This window comes from Aphelocoma coerulescens, chromosome 7 (genome assembly GCF_041296385.1).
Source record: "Aphelocoma coerulescens isolate FSJ_1873_10779 chromosome 7, UR_Acoe_1.0, whole genome shotgun sequence".
NCBI lineage: Eukaryota > Metazoa > Chordata > Aves > Passeriformes > Corvidae > Aphelocoma > Aphelocoma coerulescens.
The window spans coordinates 21,030,725-21,054,830 of NC_091021.1; the positions used below are offsets into that span (position 1 = coordinate 21,030,725).

The following is a 24,106-nucleotide window of genomic DNA, read 5'->3' on the forward strand; positions in this document are numbered from 1 at the left end:
AAATTTTGAAGTGCTGGGGTGAGATGCTGATTATGCCGCTATTATTTGAGAGTAGGAAGAAGGGGAGACTCTACACTCTGTTACGGAGCGCAAATACTACTTTTGGGTTTTTTCTCCCCCACATTAAACCATGCTTGTGTAGAAAAGTGATTTTGTGTCTATCTCTCTGGAAAACTGCATTGTGAAGAGAGGGAGCTCAGTGTGCTGTCCCTTGTCCCAGTCTGTGATCTCACCTCAGAGGGATTTTGTGTTCCGTTTCCCAGCAATGTGAGCTGGGCGTGCTTGGTCAACCCCGTGTTGCACGCCGTGACACTTGGGTGGTTGAAGCAAGCCCCGCAGCCGCTGCCGTGCCGCCCTAGCGGGGCCGTGCGGCGCTGGCTGCGCGCTCGGTGCCTCTGCAGAGCCCCGTGGCGCGGGATGGGCGCAGCGGCTCCCCGGGCGCGCCCCCGCTGCCGCCGCCGGCCGCCTCGCGCACCTGGGCGCCAGGTGAGGGCGGGGCGCGGGCGCGCGGGCGCAGGCGCGGGGCCGGCCGCGCGCACCTGGCGGGCGCGGGGCGGAAGCCGCAGAGCCCGCCCGGCTCCGGCCTCCCGGGGCTCCGGTGCCGCCCGCGCGGCAGCGCCTTCGCCGTGCTCCGGCCGGACGAGGTGAGTGGGGGAGCCTCGGAGGGCACCGCGCGGCTCCGCTCCTCCTCGGCCTCTCCAAGGGCTGTGCCCGGCGGCGGGACAGCGTCCGGTGCCGCTTCTCGTCCGCTCGCCGCAGCCCGTGCGGGCGCGCCCGGCGGGGCTCGGCAGGCGGGCGGGAGTCGTGAGGTGAGGGAGCGGTCCTGGGGCGGGCACGGGGCCGGGGCTGCCCCGGGGGTCCCTCTCAGCCGCCCCTTGGCGTGCACGCTCCACGCGCGGTCCCCTCAGATCCCACCGAGGCCGCTGGCCCCGGTGGCCTTCCCGGGGCCGGGACAACCCAGCCCTGCGAGCTCCGCTCCGGGCGAACGTGGAGTGGGCGAGGAGCCCAGGCTGCCGCCTGTGCGGACACGGAGCTCCGGGAAGTGCCGGCCGGATGCACTGTCCGAAGCGAAGGTATTGACCCAGGGAGGTGTCTCTGCCACGTACGGATCCCGCCCAAGGGTTTGCCCGCAGTACCGCATTGATTCGGGGCGGCAGGGAGATACCAGCTGTGTACATTGCCAGCTAACTCTGGCGTATTTCATCCTATACGAAGGGCTTTTAAAGAGTTACCGCATTGTCTCTGCCCTCCGGCGGTTTGTTAGTCTTCTGCACAGCAGGTGACAATACTTAGACAATGTTTGCTTAGGTCTGGAGAACTGACTGAAAAAGTGTATTTTAAATTTAAAAACCTTAGTGACATGGAGTTTTATTTTTTTTAACTTTATATAAAATATTCTTTTACAAAGAAGGATTTATTAATAAATATTTTTGTTGGTTAAATTAAAAAATCACTGGAAATACAGATGTTACGTATGTATCTCAGTAGCATTGTACATGTTAGTCTTCTGTAACAAAAAGACCTCTTTTGTTTAAAAAATTATAAATTGTATTGATCAATTCAGTCTTGACTAAAGCCAGTGGTACGCTGCTGAGCTGCCAGACTTAGAGCCTGAGACAAAGCAGCCAATTTAGAGGGTTTGGTTTCCTTTTTTAGCCAGGTTTGCTCAGTGGCCTGGTTAATTTGGCATCTGCTACTGTCATCTCAAGGCTTCTCAATAACAGAGCAAAGTAAAAATTAAGTTAGTTACCGAGAGCCTGAACTGCTATTTTTGTTGCACTGTGGGAAAGAGCAGACCAGTTTTCCTCCTCCTTGTAACTGCTATTGCCACTTAACTTGTCCCTTTTTTGGGGTGGGGTAATACCAGAAGCAGGCCGGATATCTTGAGCCCTGTCAAAATAGGAATGAGATTTAATTGCCCTCTCTGGGACATTTCCCCAGTGTCTGTGGTTCTAGGTGACACACTGTGTTGCTTGGAGACAATTTTTTTTTTTGCTTTGCCCAAGTTTGCTGCCTGGTTCGCTTGTTCCAAGAGCTGTTACCTAGCCCAGGGTTTTCCCTTTTTTTGGAATCAATGTAGAGAATCATGTTCATGATATGAAATGCTGATCAGTTGCCTGCCAACACTTAAGAGTTTCTCATCCTAATCTGCTCATTGTTGTGCCTGTCTTCTTCAAGATCTGAAAGTGCCTCAAGTTTCTAAAGCATAAAGGACTAGATTTTTTTTAGTTACGTAAAGCATAGATTTAGTCACTTACTGTCTGTCTTACTACTGTCTGATTTTCCCTAAGACTCACTGAGTTCATGTGCCTTAGGAAATAGTTCTGCTTACAAACAAAGAAATCATATCACAAAACTGACAATGATTTAGCAATTAAATTCTAGAGTCAAGTGACTAGATACAGTGGACTAACATTATTCAGCAGTGAAATGTAGCTGGAAAAGAGACACTGAAGTGGGTAAAGGTGGAAAGTGAAGACACCTGTGGGAGCTTCCAATAAATATTAGTTCAGCGGTCACTAACCCAGTAAATCTCCCACGAGGAGACTTTCTTTGCTTTACTCTTATCACTTAAACAAAAATTTAAGGCCAGTTAGAAAACTCTGATTTCAAGACCTGCTCTTGATACTCGGATGTTTTTGTTATCTTAGAAATGTTCCTACAATCAGGAAAACAAACAGACGTCCTTTGGTTATGGTCCAGACATTATCTTCTGGTGCTTAAATGAAAATGATACACTAATCCTTCTAAGTTAAAACAGTACTTTACAGCTGCTATCATGCTCCCTTTTCATCATGGCATTTTTAGGGACAGTCAAAAATAATTTGAACAGTGGCCCAAAACAGTCTGACCAAGGGAAAAATAAGAAAAATACAGACTTGAGTGAAATTTAAATTTGAGATAAGTGCATGACATATCCCAGGTCTGTAAAAATAAGCCATAAAAACTTTTATAATATATGGTTACTGTATATTTTTACTATGCTATCAATTGTCAAAGGGAACTCTCTATCTCTGCCTATCACTTGCAGTGCTTGGCAGTAAAAAAATAGTAGTGCTAACTTTGAAAGAGCATGTGAAAGTTTGAAGCACTTCCATTAAAATACATAGAAGGAGGTTTGGTGATGGTTTGTTTGGGGTTTTTCCTCATTTATTTTTTTGATCTAAGTGCAACTGCTGAAGGAAATACTTGACCAAGTTGTGTTTCAGCAAGCTGTTCTGTGCTGCTGTTGCTCAGAATTTCTTCAGCCTTCCTTCAGTATGCTCATCCAGAAAGCACAGCTTCTAATTTCTCTGTCATAATCAGTGAGGCAGGTTGCATGCAATATTTGGTAGAATAACTTGTGCCATTAGTGTTTCTAAAATGAAGGCTCAGGAACCGAGCACATTCAGTATTCCTCTTATAATTTTTTTCAGGAGTGGAGCCACACTTCTACTGGCTGAGCTTCAAAGAATGTACCCGGAGGAATAGCACCTGGGCTTAGTGAATTTCTATTTCTTTTAGGTATGTGTACCCTATTTAGGAGTGCATTCAGTAGGAATTCTGAGTGGAACAGATAAACTAGTGTGGAGATAGAAACTAGACAGGTGATTCTGTTTCTCCTTTTTATGTCTTTAGTCTTTAACTTCTGTACATTTCATCATTTGTTCCTTTGTTTAAGTCAAGGGCTAATGTTCTTGTAAACAGTAGCATAGTTTGCTAAACTTAAGCAACTTGTTTAATTATTCCCAGTTTCTGAAGTGCTTTCAAATGGTTTTGATTCTATGAAGAACCTTCATATTCGATATAAAGCTAAAGCTTTATGAAAGGTTCATTCTGAATTAGATGTTTCTTAGTCTGTCACCAAAGGCGCTTATGTGAATGGATGTTCCTCTGGGATGTACTTCTACAAAGTGCAAACAGTTTTGTTCAGTGCTTTATTTATTTAATTATTTATTTCCCAATAGAAAAAAGCATCAATTTCCATAGTGGTAGAAGATGAAAATATCATTTACCGAACTGATTATTTCAGTAACTAATGTTTTAGTAGCAATTACATTGATACTCATGCAAAGAAAACAAAAAGCCCTGTCTAGAATTTTAGATTCAGAAATACCAGTAGTGGAAGTAGCACTTCTTAGAGTTAAAATATCCTGAAGTATATTTGTCAGAGTTTTGCTAATTTGGTGAGAACAGTTGATCATCACTGTCAGGTTTGTTTGGTTTTTTTCTAAAGTATTTGCTCAGTGCTTTTATTTGCATAGCCACCTTCTGGTGAAGGGGACTATAAGGTTTGAGGAAGGTATTGTATACTTCGATAACAAGGAAAAATAGACAAGCTTTTTATGAGACTGTTCTTCTGGAATTATAGAAGAATTAGATTAAGTTGAAGCCAAGTTATCTAGTTAAAGAGTTGTGATTAGAATGATTCTGAAGCATTTTTTTCCCTATTTTTCCCATTTTTTAGGATTTTTGTTTTGGTTTGGTTTTAGTATTTTTAGGGTTTTTTTAGGTTTTTATGTTCTATAAGCAATATTGTAAGGAAACATTTGAAACCTATTTAACATTCGGATAAAAGAAAAGTAGATTTTAAAATAGTTTTTTTTTTTAAAAACTGACATCAGGCGTATTGTTAATACTAACCCCAATGAATTCTGTCTCACTCGCATGGTTTGAAAGCATTTTTGCTGATTTGGGTTAATGATATTTTCAGTTTTTTATAAAAGACTATTCTCTACAGTGTTGTTCAGATCAAGCTAACAAAAAAAATCAGAATTTTCTGCTTGTAGGCCACATTAGCAAGGCTTTCTTGTAAGAGTTTTTGCAGACAGTCTGACATCAGAACCAGTGGGTGGCATAATGTAACATAGACTGCATTGAATTCTCACACTGCCCATGTGATGTGGTTTGAAGTAGTGTGGCAGCTGCTTTTTGGCACTTTTAGAAGACTTTTGTAGTACATTTTAGTTTCCTGGTTATTTTCTTCCTAAAAAAAAATCCAACTTCAGATGTTTAGGGCTAGTCATTTCAAAGTGCTGTAAGAATCCAGACTACTATTAGTGAAAATAACACTAATGAATAGAAGATTAAACACTTTGCTAAACAGTCACCCCAGGGAGTTTAATCATGCCACATACTTCTTCAGCATGTCCTGGAGGATTGAATAGTAGCTTGGTCTGTGTTTACTGACACATTGCTATGCTATGAAAATGTGAGAGGCATTTGTGGGGAATAAAGATTGTATTTCTGACTACAAAATTATCCTGGTAAAAAACCCTAAGTAAGATACAGCTTTCATGGCAAATGTTGTTTGGACAATGTAGCTTCTGTTCTGGAACTGCTGCGTTTTTTGTGCGACAAAGAACTCTTCTCTTATTGTAAGCAATATCCCTATCAGATATTTTGTCAACAAAGATACACTCAGCATTTGTCTATATCAAAAGGTTTTGCTGTATGCTTGTGGCAATCAAGCCTCTGTCCACTTGGTGTTTGCTGTACATACTATTCCAAGGCTGTCACTTGATCCTTTCTTAAAGAAACATCACTTGCTCTTGTTTCTGTGCACGGCCTGCTGCCATGTATGGTAGTAGAGTGTACTAATCCACACAGAAAGGGTTAAGTTGTGTTGCTGTCTCCCACAATCCACCTAACTCAAGGGAGTTGTCTTTTCTAGGGACAGACACATTTCATCTGTGTGTTGTGGCAGCATGCTCCACATGTCTCTTGTTTCTAAGGCGTCTTATGACACCATGTATTTCAGATATATATATATATATAGATAGATATAGGTATATATAGAAAGATGTTTTCTTTTTTTTCCATTTGAGGAAGATATATTTATACTGCTTATTGATTTCTAAGCTTTAAGATTTACTAGTATCTTACACGCTTGGGCATGGTGTACTGAGAAACAGTAATGTGATTTTCTTTTTGATGGTGTTAGGAAAGCATTCCTGGTTAGCAACCTGCAGAGACTGTCGCCCCTGCAGTGCTGGGTGCTAATCTGTACATACGGTTGGTGTTTTACATTGTATATTGCATTTTCATGGCAAGGTTAGGAGGTGAGGATGACTGCACAGGTGGCCTCTGTGATAAGAGACATGGGGCTGCCCCTCCACCTCCACACTCTCATCCCAGGCTGGACACAGCTGGTTTGAGCCAGCTGTAAAATAGACCCACTGTTGGCCAAAACTGGGCCACCCAGTGTAGCAGGTGGTGCCTCTGTGATGAGGTATTTAAGAAAGGGTAAAAAAATACTGCACAGCAGCTGTGAGAAAGAGGAGTGAGAAAAATAAGAAACCCTGCAGAAACCAAGGTCAATGAAGAAGGAGGGGAGTAGGTATTCCAGGCACTGGAGCAGATATTCCCCCTGCAGCTCCTGGAGAAGACTGCAGTGAAGAAGAATTTCTCTGCAGCCCATGAAGGACCAGTGGTCCCAGAGGAAGTGTCCACTCTGCAGCCTGTGCAGCACCCCAGGCCAGAGCAGGTGGATATACCCTGAAGAAAGCTGCAGCCTATGGAGAGCCCTTGCAGGAGCAAGATGCTGGCAGGAACTGCGAACCTGTGGATGGCTTATGCTGGAGCAGTTTATGCTGAAGTACTGTGCTGCACAGAGAGAACCCGTGCTGCAGCAGGGGAAAAGCGTGCAGAGGAAGGAGTGCTAAAGTCTTACAAGCTAACCACAGCCCTATTAGTCATTCCTTCTGCACCACTCTTCAGAAAGGAGATAGAAGAATTCGGAATTAAGCGGTGAAGCTGAGCCAGGGAAGGTAGTTTGAGCCTTTGTTTCTCACCATCCTACTCTACTTTTAATTGGCAGTAAATTCAAATTCATCATTAGAAGTCTGTTTTCCCTGTGACAGTAACTGGTAACTGATCATGCTGTCCTTAGCTCAACCCATGTGGTTTTCCATCTTATTTTGTCCCCACTGTCATGTTGAGGATGGAAAGTGAGAGAGTGGCTGGGTTGGTGTCTGGCAGCCAGTCAAGATCAACCCACCAGACACTGTGAGAAAACAAGACATTTTTCAACCTGGTAGTTTGGTAATTTGGTTGCAATCCTTTCACTGGGAAGGAAAGTTTTTATTTGTAATCTTCCACTATAAAGGTATTGGTATTGTAGTTCAAACATTTCAGCAGTAAGGAAAAATGGGAAAATAATATGTGACACAGACAGAAGTGGACTGGTTGGTTTGGTTTTTTTAAAATTTTGTGAGTTGTGAAGCGTGTTTTTGGTACCTTTTAGTATGTTGTAATATGCTTCCTCTTTGCACTCTTAACAATAACTCTGTTGTAAAAACACTGTAGTTTGAATGTATGGGTTTATTAAGCTGACATAAGCTTTGACATACAGTATAAGGTGAAAGAATCCAGATGCTTAGTTTCTCCTGCAAATACTTGAAGGAAACCAGGTGAGGGGTGGGGGTTTTTTGTTTTCTCTGACTTGTATCTCTTCCTGAGTATATATTACTCCAGTTAAGATCTACTTGTATTTCAGAGGAATAAATAGAAAAGAAGTTTTTTTCAATTTTGTGGTCAGTAGTTAACAAGTGGGAACTAACTTTGGCTTTTAGCTAGATGCTGTTTATTTCCTCTTCTGGACTCACATACATGCAATTTAGACAAAAATGAAGCTATTCCCTGAGTAGCTATCCCAGCTATTCAGACTGGTTGCAGAATGCATCTCCTTCTTGTAAACTGCCAGTTTGGCAAAGAGAATTTAATTCAAATTACTCAGATTTTGGTAGTCCTCAAATGTCTTTCATAGTTTCATCTTTGAAAGCAACTGAATAATTACTTGTCTGTGAAAAAAAATAGTGGCAGAAACTTTAAAATTGTTGAAATAAGTTGATTGGGAAGTCTTTCCTATCTTTATAGTTCACTTTCCTTGTGGCTCTTTCTGACACGCAGCTTGAACTAATGTATTGATTCTACCTGTTTCTCTTCTGTCCCATCATCAAACTAAAATTCCCTGCTTCTACAAGACTTTATACAACACTTTCTTCTAATTTTAAACAAACTAATTGGAAGAAAATAAATATGAAATAGTGGCACTGTGTAGAAATACTGTTTTATTCTTGATGGTATTCCTTGTTTCTGGTTCTTCAATGTGAAGTGTATTTAAAAAATAAAACCCAAAACAAAAAACAGGGAAGGGCATTTTGGATATCTTATAGATAGGTTTGATGTCTCTTTAAGTGATGTAGCATGTGTAACATTTGATTTTTGGGAGTTGTGAATTAATTCCTCTCCATTAATTTCTTATGGCTGTATATAGTTAAATATATTCAATGTCTAAATGAATACTATTTGTTTTAATTTACAGGTGTTATAATTTCAAGAAATGCTGTGACATATTTGAAGAACATCACTCACAGAAACGTCTGTTGTGTGAAAATTTTTAAAACTAGAATGGCCTTGAAAAAGACACCTAAACTATTTAAGGCATTTTTTCACTGGAAACTTTGGAAGTTCAGCATTATTGTGTTTGTCTTTCTGGTATTTTTATTTTTGTTACAAAGAGAAGTGGGTGTTCAAGATTTCAAGGATGAAGCAGGGATTGAGCCAGTTCTTGGAAAGAAAAGTCATGTATTTGGTCTTGTGTTAAATGCTATGAACAATATCAAAGGTGCAAAGCCAAAAATGCAGATAAAAGCACCTGTTAGGCAAACTAAGATTCCTGGAGAGAGACACTGTTTGCCAGGGCACTATACTCCAGTGGAACTAAAACCCTTTCTAGATCGGCCCCTTCAAGATCCTAATGCTCCTGGAGCTTCTGGAAAAGCATTTAAAACCATCAACTTAAATTCAGAAGAACAGAAAGAAAAACAGGTTGGAGAAGAGAAACACTGTTTTAATGCATTTGCAAGTGATAGGATTTCTTTACATCGAGATCTTGGACCAGACACTCGACCTCCTGAGTAAGTTTAAATGTGTATGTTCTAATAGTTGAAAAACTTCTCAGAAATTCAGACTGCAAAGTGACTTGAGAGTTCAGCAGTAGGTGATAGTTTAGGAAAGTCTCCTAGCTATACATAATGATTGGCTGTACATAATGATCCACAGTGCCAAAGCCAAGAATGTTTAGAAAAGCTCACTGCCTTCATGGCTTTGAATTCAAAGTAACCATATTTAAATAAGGTGTTCTGCTTTTGCCTTTAAGCTAAAATTTCTGAGTAGCTTTCAAGAAGCCTGCTAAGTTTTACTTAGAAGAAAACTAAAAATGTGGTTTCAACATTTTTCCAATTTAAACACCACCCCCCATTTTTTTAGTATTCAGTGTTAGTAAAACCACTGGTATAATTTAATAAATTAGGAACTGTAAACTGTTGAGCAAGGTAATGGAAGATCTCAGCAGTAATCTTGTAGTATTGAAAAATTTTATAAATACAGACTGTAGGACTTGGGGAGAGTCGGGGAGTGGGTTTAGTGATGAGTCTCTGTCAGTGTCAGATGAAATGCTGTCGGCCATCTGTGGCAGAAGTGGCTAAACTTACTGAGCTGCTGATGATACATGTGGTGCAGCTCACCATAACCATTCTGAGAGCATAACTGGGCAGATTTTGCTTGTGTATTTTGTGAGGCAATGACTGTGGTTATTACCTTGGAGTGTCTTCCAGTCCCTAAAGCTGACAGGCAATAAACACTAAGTGTGCAACTTATGAATACAGCATCGTCATCTTGACTTGCCATTGGATCTAAAATTATGTTTAGGATATGTCAGTCTTGAAAAACTGTAGGTTTAAAATTGTATCACTTGAATGGGATATGCTGCTGTAAGGATTACATAGTATTTCTACAAAACTTCGAAATTTGAATTGGATAGGTTATATTTTTCCTTGTAAACTCTGCATTTTTCTAATGAATATTCTTCTTTGTATTCTTAGGTTTCAGCAGTAATGGTGACTTTTGAGTCAGCTCAGTCAGTACCTGCTGCTCTCAATAGAATAACATTTTTTCCTGAAGAAGGCTTGGGTATTATATGAAATGTACTCAAATGTGTGTGAGACAGAAGCAGAACTAAGTTGTTCAAGTGGAATTCTCAGTCATGATATTTTTTTAAATATTCTGAACAACTGCTCCGTTTGAAGTACCTACCTTTGCACTCCAGAACTGGGATAGAAAACAGAGAAGCTGAAATATTTAGTGTTCATTGTTATAAAGCTTTGTACTAGAAAGAAAAGTTTCTTTTAAGAGTTTGAGTAAAAAATTATTGTCCATTTTGTAACCCCTGATACTTTCTAATCTGTAGATGTATTGAACAAAGGTTTAAGCGTTGCCCGCCATTGCCAACCACAAGCATTATCATAGTTTTCCATAATGAAGCGTGGTCAACTCTGCTCAGAACCGTTCACAGTGTGATGTACACATCTCCTGCCATACTGCTAAAGGAGATTATTTTGGTGGATGATGCCAGTGTAGATGGTAAGAAGTCTTTCTGGTTTTGCTTCTTTTCCTGTTTGCTTTTTTTATTGAAGGCATGTTGGGATTGCAGATAAATTGGCTAAGAGGATGTCTCTTCACCACTGTTGACATACATAACAGTATTCTAAGTGGTCTTGTTTCTTTCTTTTTTTTTTTTAATTTAAAATAGCCCTCCCCAATCTTATTTTTCCATAAGGTAGTCAAATATTAAATTCTTGTGCTCTAAAAGGTTTTTAAACCCCATATCTATTTTTTCCAGTTCTGATGCTGATTTAACTGCATAACTGCTTGCATGACAAGTATCTTTGTAATTTGTGTTTCAAACCAATTGCAATTTGTAGAACAAAGTATCCAAGTATAAATTGGCCCAGAGTTGTAGGAATTTGCATTTTATCAGTGGTTGTCTTTATGCAAATTAATTTCATTAATATGAAGGGAAGTGTCTTTATTAGATAGTAAAATAATTTAATGGAAAAATAATCTTCAACGGTCAAGCTGAATCTCAAAAATAAATATATACTTAGTGTGAAGACAAATGCAAGTTCAAAAATCTTTGTATGCTTAGCTTTAGATGAACAAGTCTATACATACATTCTTCTATTAATGTATTTACACTTTTTTGCAATTCTGTATTGAGTATATTGAGACATTTGGATGTGAAATATGTTCAGTAGTACAGTTTAATACTATGGATGGGCAGAATAAAGAAGATGATGTGGGATATTTAATGAGATGTGGGGTTCCTTCTCAAACTTTGAACATTTAAATAGTTTTTGTTATGGCTTCTGTTGCTGCTGTAAATATTGTAGCATTTGAAAACTCTGTAAGTGTGCCATCAATTAAGGAAAAAATTCGCATGTTCTGCAGATAATGTAGGTACGAAATCCATTTGCTATGAAAATGCAATTGAAATTCAAATGGCTATCACTGCAGCAGAGATGTACTAGCACACCCTTTCTTGTTCAGAATTATTTTAATGTTCCATCTCCTGTTCTCTGCCGGCCACCTCTTCCTACACCCCTACCCCCAAAAACCTCAGCTCCTAAAAATAACCTTCAGCGGACAGGAATTTTTATGGCTTTGATGTTGAGGTAATTTCTGGGATTAGTGTGAGTTGTTTATCTTGTTAGCTTAATAGTGTAACATTTTGGGCAGTGGCATATATATACATTGAATATCCTGACACTGATTGCTCTTTCTAGAATACCTGCATGATAAACTAGATGAATATGTGAAACAGTTTCAAATAGTTAAAGTAGTCCGACAAAAGGAAAGAAAAGGTCTGATCACTGCACGCTTGTTGGGAGCTTCAGTAGCAACAGGAGAGACCCTCACTTTTCTGGATGCTCATTGTAAGTGTAACCTGTAACTGTGCCAGGTCTGGTTTATAATGCTGTTGTCTTTGGTTTAATGTTGAAGATTTTTTTATGAATTATAAATGTTAGCAATATATCATCTTTCCTATTGCTATTTCATAGTCTCAAAAGTATAATTAGCAATGCTATTTAAAAATAGTCCATAATGGCTTGCTGGGCATGTTAAAACATACCCTGTGTACTACTTTATAGCCAAGCAAAAAGTCAGTGTTCCCATTTTCTCCACAGGTGAATGCTTTTATGGCTGGTTAGAGCCATTGTTGGCAAGAATAGCTGAGAACCCTGTTGCTGTTGTAAGCCCTGACATTGCTTCTATAGATCTTCATACTTTTGAATTCAGTAAACCATCTCCTTACGGGCATAACCACAACAGAGGAAATTTTGATTGGAGTTTGTCATTTGGATGGGAGTCTCTTCCTAAACATGAGAATAAAAGAAGAAAGGATGAAACCTATCCAATTAGGTAAACATTATTTGAGCACTATTTAAATCCTTCTGTTTTCATGGAGTTCTTCTTACGAACAGCAGTTTGTAAATAAATTAATTTTTCAGATGAGTATAATCAGACATCTTAGCATCTTAGATGTGTTTTGTAATACTTCCTTTAAGAACCATATTTTAAAGCATTCATAAAAATATAGCCTACTTAAGATAGTAATTGCTCTGCATTATTTCTTCTAATACAGTGGAAATTGCTAATATTCCTCGGGGGAAATGGCAGAGGAGGATTATACACAGTTTTTTCAGAGACAGTACAATGATTCTGTGTCTTCATTCACTTTACTTGCAAGACTGACAAAAAGGGTCAGAGCACCCAAATACTAAGCTGATACAGTAGTGCCTTTGATGATAATTGTACCTGCTTTGTCCACAGAGAGGTTACTGGTCTGTAGGAGTCATAGCTTTGCTCGATATCCTCCATACAGAGAAAATTTATTGGTTTTCCTGATGCTTTCTTTTATACCAGCAGTCATTATTCTGAATGAGTTCTTAATAAATAGCAGTAAGCTGTCAATTGAGATTCTTTGTGAACATATTTAAGTGCTAGAAGTATTATCTATGCCAGGAATATTCATCACTGTAGTGAAATACTAACAATTGCATGGAAAATTCCTAGAATAGTTGCACTATGATTTTACATCTATATTTAAAAACCCTACTGTCTTTAAAATTTTGTTTTTGCAGAACACCTACTTTTGCTGGAGGTCTCTTTTCAATATCAAAAGACTACTTTGAACACATTGGAAGCTATGATGAAGAAATGGAAATATGGGGAGGTGAAAATATAGAAATGTCTTTCAGAGTAAGTTTAGCTCCCTCATTAGTAATTGTCTCTATGCTGACAGTGTAAGGGGATTTGAGAATAAATTAGTATTAGATCTTGACTCCTCTGTTCAATCAGCCAACTAGGACAAGGAAAATTGAATTACTAATTACCTGTGAAATAAAATACAAACATACTCACTAAACTGATTTTAATTTCTTTTTAGATATTTTTAGGGTTCATATCTGAAATGTAGTTTCCAGAGTTTATCTGATTAGGAAATTCACTTATGGTATGCCTCATATATGTACTCTTGCTAGTGGTTTGATGTGTTCTGGCAAACAATAATATTACTGAATTTTTTTCCACCCCCTGAATTCTAATTGCAGTGCACTTACACACTAAATGTTATTATTAGGTATGGCAATGTGGTGGACAGTTGGAGATCATGCCTTGCTCTGTTGTTGGCCATGTCTTTCGCAGCAAGAGTCCCCATACTTTCCCAAAAGGTACTCAGGTGATCACACGTAATCAAGTTCGCCTTGCAGAAGTGTGGATGGATGAATATAAAGAAATATTTTACCGAAGAAACACAGAGGCAGCAAAAATTGTGAAACAAGTAGGTGGTGGTGGTGGTATTAGAAATCTCACTTGCTGCGGTGAAAGTTTTGGTGAGCAAAAGTTATTTATTGACAAAGTACGTAAGGATTCTAGATATTTTAAGGAAAAGGCAGTTCAGTTTGCTTAATGCTGTAGCCCCAACAAACATAAAAAAACGAAAGTGTTTGGGTGGTGAATGTTGATTTGATATTGTGAGGTTTATTTATTGGTGGTTTTTTTCATGCCTTCTCTAAAATCCTGAGTTTGCATTGTGCAGGTACAGGAACTACCAGAAGAGCATGAGAGAAACTACTGAGTGTAGACAATATAAACAAACTTATTTTTTGGAGTGAGAATGTCATCTTGTTAGTCTCAAGTTAGTATTTTTACTGACAAAGCAGGTTTTGTTGTTCTTTAGCAGCAGGATAAAACTTACTTGATGATGGATAACCATCCTGTCTCTGTCTGTTTAAAAATGTCATTTATTTTTAAGAGAGGTTGGGTGTTGGCTTATTTACTTTGTAAGTTTTCTGCCCAGCTAGAATCTAAGAGTTTTCTTTTAGAAGCTATTTTTCCCCCTTCATGTGATAAATTTTTGTGACTATTGTATCACTGAAAGCATTAGATTTCCTAGGCATGTTCAGCAGCTAAACAACTGAATTTTGTTTGGGAGATTCTACATTGTACTGGATATTATGCTTACTATTTCATTAATCCAGTTTGTTATTTCAGCTTACACTTCTAGTGAGATCAGTTGGCTTTATGGCTGTCATCAGTATGGCCTTATTTGTACTTTCCCACTTCATGGCACAGTGTTAAAACTTCCTTGGGACTAAAGATACTTCTATTTTTTCCATCTTGCAACGTATTTTTCTTTTAAGTCCTTTGAAATGCTGCAGGCAGGATGTCAGTGGTGTTATGACACTGAGAGACAGCAGTAACTGTAGTATTACAGCATTAACTAGAAAAAAGTCAACAAAGGAAGCTTAAAACTTGTGTAGTACTACACAGAATATCACAGCTTTACGTGTGCAAAATGAATGTTAATGTATTTATCTTCTTTACTTCCCTTCCTCTCACAGAAAACATTTGGAGATATATCAAAAAGACTTGATTTAAGGCAGCGTCTGCAGTGTAAAAATTTTACCTGGTATCTCAATAATGTTTATCCAGAAGCATATGTGCCAGACCTGAATCCTTTGTTTTCTGGATATGTAAGTGGAGATCCTTATTTTCTATATTCTTCATAGTCCAGAAGTTTGCTGATCTCTTGTACTACCTTAGCCATAGCTTTTAGACTTCAGCTATCTTTAACTGCTCTATGGTTTTCTGTCACTACTCTGGACAAAGAATCTCTTCTGCATACCTTTTATAGCTTTTTCAATAGCTATGTAATTTCCATTTTTCATTTATGTCAAAAGTCATTTTCCCTGCCAAATAACTTTATACATTACACTGCTAAGACAACAACAACAAAAAATTATAGTTCTTAGCTTGAAGTGAACGTCAATTTTCAGCATGTATTTACAAGTAACTTTCCCTTCTTCCTGTTTTAAGTATTTCATGTGAATCTGCTCAAATTGTAATTTGAATAACAGTAAGATTGTACAGAGCAGGCTAATAACTCCATGTGTGACAGTGTAGTTACTAGGTAGGCTTTTAGTTAGAAAAGATCAACTGGGAAAACAGGATTTTTAGATTAGAGCATAGCAGAAATTAAAAATGAACTAACAGCTGTAATTGTTGTTAAACTAAAGGTTACTTTTTTATTTGACTGAGACAGTTTATATTTTTGTCATTCCACTGAGATTTTTTTATCCTGATAACACCCTTTCTTTAGTTAAAAAATATAGGTAACCGCATGTGTCTGGATGTTGGTGAAAATAACCATGGCAGCAAACCATTGATTATGTATTCTTGTCATGGACTTGGAGGAAATCAGGTAAAATATTTGACACCTGAGTTTTATTCTCTCTCCTGCTGTAGCTTTACCATATAAAACTTTTAATTAGAGAAATTGACTAATTTTTAATATGAAATTTCTCTATCTCTTTTTTCCTTTTTTTTTCTTTAATACTTAATTCCTATATATATTGTTAAAGGAAAATTCCATACCACTCTTCATGTTGTGTCCCGTTTCCAATGTTTGAACTTCAGCATACAAATTCAGATTTCAGACACAGTTGCAGTGCTTCACTTGCCCTCTCCTTTCTGTGCAAAACCTTTTCATGCCACCCTTACTCCTGTCTTGTAAGTGTTGTCTTCTTAATTCTTCCTTTCCTCATGCTTCCTCCTATTGCTTCTTTCTCTGTCACCAGGACTCGCACTGTCAAGGAAGATGTTGGTTGGAATCCGGCCAGTGGGAGGCCAAGTGTCCAGGCCTGAGCCACCTTCCCTATCACGCTTGCAGCCTCACAGTGTGAGGTCAAAGTGGCCTATCCTGTACTGGCTAATGCAAGTGAATAATGTGATTCCATTTGTTCAAGAGGAGCTCTCTTTGGTCCATAGCTCTTAGAGGCAGCAATGGTGCTCTGTTCCTTCTACAATATGACTTGCAATAGATGTCAGACACTGAATCGTTCAGTCACTGTAATACTAATAAAAGGAACATCTCCTTCTCTGCCCAGAAATGCACACTTCTCTGTTACCTTCAAAAGTGAATAAAATGTGTCAACTGTAGAACCTTAATAATTAAAGGTCAGCAAAGGTCTAACAGCTTTTATTAGAATATAATTGTTATCTTGGGGGGAGAGGGTGTTAATAAATTTTTTTTCAATCTTTAAAGACATCAATTGATGGCACTGTGAAAACTGAGACACATGATCCTAGTCAGGTGATACTTTTCCAGCCATTTTTAGTGAGAGATGGCATGCTGTTTAGATTAAGAACTACCCTATTACACTAGCTTCTCACAGGATTGAATTTGGGGTTTTATTTGATTGTGGATTAATTCCATTAGCCTTTTCACATTGTCACAGTCATTAATTTGGGAACACTGTAGAAAGACATTGTATTAAGAGATCTGCTGTATGCTTCTATTATTCTCACTTTCTAAGTTATCTTGGGCTATACTAAAACTCCATTCTTTCAAGTGTTATGTTTTTTGGTTTCCCTCCTGCTACAGAATAACAGTCTGAATCCCTTAAAATGCCAGCCTTCAGAGAATAGATTTTGCTGATAATGCTTTCAAGATGCATATTTGCTTACTTAACCCTTCTCATTACAATGCTCTGGTTTCAGTTGTTCTCCATTCTTTACCAGACTTTTAGCAGTGTAGGCTGATACTTCCCATGCTGTCATCTTCGTCCATGTATTTGAAATGGGAGTAGAAAAGAGAACCTAGTTTTCAGAGTTGTACATCAGTTGTATATTATTCTTCCTTTTTAGATTATTGGAGGCTGGAAATGTGCTCATTTCAATATCCAAAATTAATAAAGTTCTAGACCTAGCTTTCAAGTCATTATTTTCAGGGCTTACAGGGATTTTGAAGTTCCAAAAATAAATCAGGACAGATTAAGTCAGATTACCAGATTACAAGTAAATTACTGTGTCTAAATGACTAAGCAGGTCGCTTCTGTCAGTACCAGTTTTGAGGACTAATATTGGTCATAGAGCCTTAAGAATGAGTGCCTGTTTGTTAAGAGTGAGACGCCTGTGAGATGCCTCAGTGCTATTCCCATTGTTTCCAAGGTAGTGAGGAGGTGATTGCTGACCATTGGAAAATGGAAAGCCAGAGGGGGGTAACTGAGCCTGGCCTTAATATTGAAAGATATGGTGAAGGTGGCTGACATACAGAGGCAAGAAACAGTAGCAATGAGATGTAATGTTAGGGATTCTGCTGGTTAATGTGGGAGAAATGGAAGAGATCAGGATGTCAGGTTAGGGCTGGAGGGGTAAAAGGACAGCTGTGTCTGTAACTGTTATAAATAAATCCCTGTTACGACCAGAATTATAGCTGAGCCTTAAGAGTACTCTGCTGTCAGGAAATCATGGTAAAATGAGCTCACAAAATACAGGCTTATTATTACTTTTCTAATGGTTACCTCACAAGAGGATGTAACAGCATCCAATTGTTCCCATTTATTGTTTAGATCAAGCAGCAAAAGCTGGCATACAGCAATCAGTATTGTTTCGTGTGACAACTTTTGTTTTTGGTTGCTCTAAGAAAAAAACAAAATCCAACAACAGAATTGAATACAGATTTTTAAGGTCAAGAAATGCCAAAATTTAAGTTATCCATACAACTATCTCCACTCTTCAGTTTGTCTCCTTGGATTATATACGGTTTGTGTGGGAGTAAGATTTTGCATCATAAGACATATGCAGCAAGTGTCATTTGCAATTAATATATACAAGTATAAATTAGTATTGCATCAATACTAAAAACTACTTTTAGTTTTGTAAACACTTTTGAAGTGTCTGTGCTAAAAATCAGAGGAATTATTCTGTAGTCTCAAATGTTTGAATGAGAAAAGAAATGTATTATTTTGTGTATGGAAATTTGAAAGGCTTGATTTAGTTTAATACTTTTCATTGTGTTTATTTACCAAAATTTTAAAAAATTATTTAAATAGTACTTTGAATATTCTGCACACCACGAAATTCGCCATAACATCCAGAAGGAGCTTTGCCTGCATGCTGCCAAGGGACCTGTGCAGCTTCGCGAGTGCACCTACAAAGGCCAGAAAACCTTTGCTGTTGGAGAGGAGCAGTGGCTGCACCAGAAGGTATATATCCTGGGCAGTGAAATGGCCTTTTTGTTAGGGATCTTCAATATGAGTTAATTTTGGATTTCCCATAAAAGCACAAACACCAGCAAAACAAATACTCTCAAGCCAAAAAAGAGTAAGTTTAGTTTGGGCAGGAAAATGTAGATAATTTCAGCTTTTCAGTTCCACATCAAAACTCGATGTTACTAGTAGGAATGTCACTTAAAAAACCAGTTGATATCCTCTAGTTTGTTTGTCTAGACATCCACCTGGAAGTCAATTCAGATGTTTTGTATCTTTTTAAATATTTTACAAAATTTTCTTGACAAAGCAAGTTGGCACTTGCATACTACTTATGTATTTTCTAGTCCCCTCTGCACCACCTGCATGAGCTTACTCTAGAAATCAGCTTAGGGGAGGAACCGTGGGGGGAAATAGCATGCTCATGGTTTGTTCACTTTTCTTTTTCCTCCATTTTCTCCTCACTTTAGGATCAAACTTTGTACAATGAAGCACTCCATATGTGCCTTACAGGAAACGGAGAGCACCCGAGTTTGGCATCCTGTAATCCATCAGACCCTTTCCAGAAATGGATCTTTGGCCAGAACGATTAATATTTAATATTATAGGCCAGAAGCATTTTATTAAAAGAACCATTTTGAACTGTGATCATATACATATACTGTATTTTTACATGATAGTTCAAATGCAAAATGTTTAAACAGTGTCTTTTCCCTCTTAAGTTGGATATAAAATGTGTCATCAGTGATTTCCTAAGAGTCTGTTACACCAAAGATAATTGGGATCCTGGTTTTTTTTGTTTACAATATTTCTGTGATAAGACTTTATATGTTGACCACTCATTTATGGATCCTGTTAGTTCTCTTTCACCTTGGGAGCCATATGTAGGGGGTTTTTTCAGCATTTTTTAAGTACTTCTGAAGAAGACTCATTTTCTCTGTAGAATTGCAAGAAATTATTGTCTACTGTCTAAAACCCAATACACTTTATATGTATGTTTTTATGCTCAAATGGCTGACTTATTTTTTTTTAGTAATTAACTTTACTCAGTGAAACTTCCTTAATATTTTTTAAGTTCCTTCACTTGGAAAATTAAATATTTGACTGTCAGGTCAAAGCCAAATAAGCCACCACATTGTGCTCAGCTTCTAGAATGTCAGTTCTTTTGTAGTAGAAAAAAGTAATTCTCACTAAAATATGTATTTATGATTATTTTAATGGAAAATCTGCTTATTTTGATACTAATCTTTTGTTTAGCCAAAACTTCTTGTATATTTTTACATTTCATGAACTTAAAAATTTATTATAAAGTTGTATTATAATAGGCTTCCGAGCTGCTTAACAGTCACACATTTTTTCATCATTCTGTTCATTATTGCTTTTAAATTACATGTTATCTACTAAACTTTTGCCCCTACCTTTTAGTGATTTATGCAATATTTACCTCACAGGTTTCTACTGTTATCCATATGTAATTTCTTGTGCAAATTTCTTGTGTAATGATTTTTTTTCTTGTTTGTTTCCCCTTTTACAAAGGACTGATCTCAGAATTATCAGTCTGAGTGAGACCTTGGCCTTTCTAACTAGTTTGCTAATTATAGAAAATAATATAGCATAATCAAATATAGAATCAATTTTTTAAAATTTGTAAAATTAAAACAAAAATATTTGGCTGCGTGATCAAATATAAAGCTGCAAATAGATTTGAAGGGGTGGGTGTTAAAGATTGAATAGGACAAAATACACTAATAATACATGTTATTTTGTTCTAGTAAATAAGTAATAGATAAATGCTAACAGGTCTGGTGGGTGAGTGGATGATGATGTGGGGTTTTTTTACTTCTGTGGTGGGGAGGGAGCCTGTCTGTACATAATTCAATGGTACCTGACTAATGAGTTCAGTTTCTGAATAAAAGCAAGAAATACTTTCAGTAGTTATAAGTCATCTAAAAGACAAAAAAGTGAATAAGCAAGGACCAGTGATAATTTTCCAGAAGCATTAACTCTTAATTTTTTTTCTGGCTTGATAATGCCTTTGAGTTGTATCTCAGCCTTTGTAAGGCTTTTGGAGACACCTGTGAGAATATCCCATGAAGTTAAAGCTGTACAACTTAAAATAACTTGATACAGTGTGAATAGAAATTGTTGAAAAGACTCTACCAGGAAGGGTTAATTATACCACTGAAACTGGAAGGTTGTGTAGAACAACACTGCACAAAGGTCCACCTGTGTCCTCTGATAAATATTTTAATTTGGTAATGGAATACAAGGTACTACTACTTTTGCAGATAAAACTAATATTGGAGTGCAACAAATGTGCTTGATAAAATGGGCGAGTTCAGGAAAAACAGAATGCAGGTCTATGAGAAAATTGTTGAACAGTATAAATAGAGGATGGGAGATTACACATCGAGCTGCTGTGCTGTGTTGAACCTCAGGTTTGGAATGGAAACTCGGTGTCCAAGGAACCTGTTCTAGAAGACAAGGTATTTAGCATACCAGTTTAAAAGTACTTGTTCTTTTAGTTCTCAGTTCATGTTAGACAGAAAATGTGTATTTTTAATATCATTGAAGGATAATTTCTTCATGCAACCTGTTTCTCTTACAAGCTTGTCAGATTGGGATATGCATATATGAAACATCATTTATCTACTCATTATCAGGTGGGGTTGTGTTGTTTGTTTCAGTTTTTTTTTAAGAGCTAACATTTCAAACCAGAGTAGAATTTAAATTGCAAGGAAACGAGTGTTTTGTTGCACTTGGAGGTAGGAACCTCTTACTAAACAGTGCTAGAGAAGCTCCACTTTGTATTTTTTTGGTTTTTTAAACTAGTAATCTAAGATCATATCATAGCAGATACAGCAATAGATGTAGCTGGTTTTTGCAGACATTAGGTATAGCAATTCACCTAGTTATTATATTTGTCCTTAGGTCTAGATATAGAAAGGGAAATTAATTCTGTGATTTAAAAATGGTCTTTTTAAGATTTTCCTTCCATTTTTTGAGACTTCTTTTCAGGTCAAAGGGTCAATAGGGCACTAGTACAAAATACATATTATACATATCATTTTTTTAATGTATGTTAACTATCACAGTTCCTGAAACTGTGACATTTTAGTCTGTATTTTGCAGTACTTAGTATAGCTGTTCAGTCTCACCTGGACTCCCTACTACCTGCCAGAAAAGATCTATAAACAGAGTTAAAAATTAAGTGACTTTTTTTTGTTGTATTCTGTTTAAAGATCCAGAGTTAACTTTTAGGTCACACTGACTATTGCACTTCCAACTATTCGTATGTGTGTGTGTGTGTGTGTGTGTGTGTGTGTGTGTACATACACATATATAAGCATCATATAATACTAGAAGAGAAGTAAGAGATCTGTAAATATGAATACAGTTTTAAGAAGTTGGATTTTAAGGTTTTTTATACGCTAATAAAAAACCAGCAGCATCTTCTGGCCATTGTTAATGTTCTCTTGAAAGTGGCTAACAGGCTGTAATAGTTAGAAAGGCTTGCTGAAAAATCAGTTTGTTGCAGAGTGGTTCTCTGGCTCTTTTACATCTTTTTTTTTACATTTAAATCTTTTTCAGTAATGTCATAATGCTCTACCCCCATGAAGGGGACAAAGGTAAATACTATTTCATACACAGCATGTAAACCTTGGTACATCAATCAGATGGCTACATAAACTTCTGAAGGTTACTAGAACAGCTGGCATCAGTGTTAACCTCCATCTCACCGTGCTCTCTTATACATCCAGGGAGTAATCACAACTGCTGAAGAAGGCTTGACTTCAGGCCAGGCCAGGCCAGTTCAGCCACACTCCCAGCAGGATGAAGCAGGTCCTAAACATTTTGGGACTTCAGGGCCTGTGCCTCTGGGTAGTGCTGCCTGTGAACAAGAGGTCCCTACTGGTTGTTCGTGGCTCTGCCTGGTTATGACACCATTCACTGCAGTGGGAATTCACCAGCCCACCATACCTGAAGATTCTATCACCCTTGGGAGTAATCGCTGATTTACTGTAGGGTGAGTAAAGAATACAGAGAGTACTATTAACAGATCAACCTGCAAGTGAACCTTAGAGTTAAATCTTCCTACTTCTGAATGGGCATCTTGGGATCTTGAATAAGAACCAGTGTTGAAAACTATTTTACAGCATTTTTTGTATCAGTATGGCTTAGCAAGCCCTGGAGCAGCCCTTTTAGCCACAGTTCATGGCAATGCCAAAAGCAGTCTTGATAGCAGATGTGGGACTCCCAACAAACTAAAACCCAGTGAGACCACAACTGCTGTGAGAACTTTATAATCTAGAGAACAACACCTGATCTTTGTCAGTTTTTGTAAATACAAATAATTTAGCTAAATGTAATTTGTCATATAAGCAAGCTTAAGGACAACTTTTAATAAATGTACAGCTCAGTTTGAATAAATATTAGAATAAAAATACAGCAGAGATTCTGCTGTGTTTGTTATTTTCTTAATGAAGCTATGTTGATCGTCAGTTTTCAAAATAAGCAGTTGTCCTGAAATTTAGCAGTACTCTTTGAATGTTGCCATTGAAATGATCTGAGGTATAAAATTACTGCAAATTGTCCACCAGAGAGAGCTGTTGGAAAATTTTATTCCAACAGCTGTTGAAAACAATTGTTTCATTACCTTATGAAAATTATAGGCACAGATGGATCAGGTACAATATTTCCCTGGCCAAAGAAAATTGTAGGCAGTAGTATCATTAAAGGGCAAATGGATATACCTAAGAAGGCATTTCTGTTTATTTCTTTAATTTAATTGGCATACAAATATTTAAAAACAAAAACACACACACACAAAAATTCCACACAAACTGCTTCTCCTTATGCTATCAGGAATGGGAGAAATACTTAAGATTTCACAGAGTGTCTTTGGAGGCTCTGCAGGTCTCAGGGAGGAGGTGCAGTACTAATTCTGGTTCTCTTAGCTGAGAGAGGCTCTCTAGTGCCTGCATAGCAGAAATGAGACGAACAATGCACTGGCAGCCAGGATGTAACGTAGAAACCTGGTTTACTTCATTGCAAACAAATGGACAATATATATTGTACAATATATAATAAAAATACAGCTGATACAAGTGCCACTAATTAACAAAAAAACTAATGTTAAGACTTAAAAATGCTCATTTTTGTAATATATACACTGCAGTAATAAGCCACAATAAATACATCAAATTTCATATCATTCATAATAAATACTGAAAATATAAATACAGAAGAATACAGTTAATTTGAATAAATTATTACAACATAAGATCTAGGTTAAGTTCTGTTGAATATTATTGTAGCTTATATTACCCTTTGGCATCTTTGATGTTACAACTTGTTTAAAAAAAGGAAATTAAGGAAAAGCATAGTTCATGAAGCTTAAAATTATTTCCATATACAGATTTTAAGATGAACTTTCTTTCCCTTTGCTTCTTTAAACAGTTTCAAAGCAGCAGTCCAATTAAATATCTTGCTTAATTGTTGAGACCTCCATAATTTTAGTATGCAAGATCATCTGTAATGGAAAATGTTAAGTACATAACATAATTACTTTTCTCAGAAATTAGTGAAGTTAGAAGGAATGTACAAATTTTAAACTAATGGCTGCAATTACACCACAATTTTATTAGTCCCATTTGAATGGATTACCTGTCTGAAAGACCATCAACTTAAATGCTTTTGAGTTTATGCCATGGTGTACTATTTACCACTTG

General features: G+C 37.6%; 2 protein-coding genes across 9 annotated transcripts in view; one reads left to right on the forward strand and one right to left on the reverse strand.

Annotated features, from left to right (window-relative positions):
- Positions 1 to 555: 555 nt before the first annotated feature.
- GALNT3 (polypeptide N-acetylgalactosaminyltransferase 3) lies at positions 556 to 21,412 on the forward strand. 4 transcript variants are annotated; one of them, XM_069020785.1, is made up of 12 exons: positions 556 to 644; positions 3,417 to 3,504; positions 8,306 to 8,900; positions 10,232 to 10,404; positions 11,607 to 11,756; positions 12,009 to 12,243; positions 12,966 to 13,083; positions 13,463 to 13,663; positions 14,727 to 14,858; positions 15,485 to 15,586; positions 18,219 to 18,371; positions 18,845 to 21,412. In XM_069020785.1, the coding sequence occupies exons 3-12, from the start codon at positions 8,392 to 8,394 to the stop codon at positions 18,965 to 18,967; spliced, it is 1,896 nt and encodes a 631-aa protein (XP_068876886.1). In that variant the 5' UTR covers positions 556 to 644; positions 3,417 to 3,504; positions 8,306 to 8,391; the 3' UTR covers positions 18,968 to 21,412. The 4 variants fall into 4 exon arrangements, with proteins under 4 accessions (XP_068876886.1, XP_068876887.1, XP_068876889.1 ...); XM_069020786.1 differs by lacking the exon at positions 3,417 to 3,504; XM_069020788.1 differs by lacking the exons at positions 18,219 to 18,371; positions 18,845 to 21,412 and adding an exon at positions 15,963 to 18,183.
- Positions 21,413 to 23,107: 1,695 nt separating this feature from the next.
- Positions 23,108 to 24,106, reverse strand: part of CSRNP3 (cysteine and serine rich nuclear protein 3) — a 108,016-nt gene continuing 107,017 nt past the window's right edge. For all 5 annotated transcript variants that reach the window (XM_069020784.1, XM_069020781.1, XM_069020780.1 and 2 more), the window contains one exon: positions 23,108 to 23,907. The gene's annotated coding sequence lies outside the window, so the exon portion shown is untranslated. The remainder of the gene's footprint in view (positions 23,908 to 24,106) is intronic.

What these genes read in the sequence shown, in the direction of transcription:
- GALNT3 (XM_069020785.1), top strand. Translation starts at nt 8,392, where the DNA reads ATGGCCTTGAAAAAGACACCTAAACTATTTAAGGCATTTTTTCACTGG. An exon ending in ATATAGAAATGTCTTTCAGA is followed by an intron (nt 13,084 to 13,462) that starts GTAAGTTTAGCT and finishes TGTTATTATTAG; the next exon opens with GTATGGCAATGTGGTGGACA. An exon ending in ATGGACTTGGAGGAAATCAG is followed by an intron (nt 15,587 to 18,218) that starts GTAAAATATTTG and finishes TTATTTAAATAG; the next exon opens with TACTTTGAATATTCTGCACA.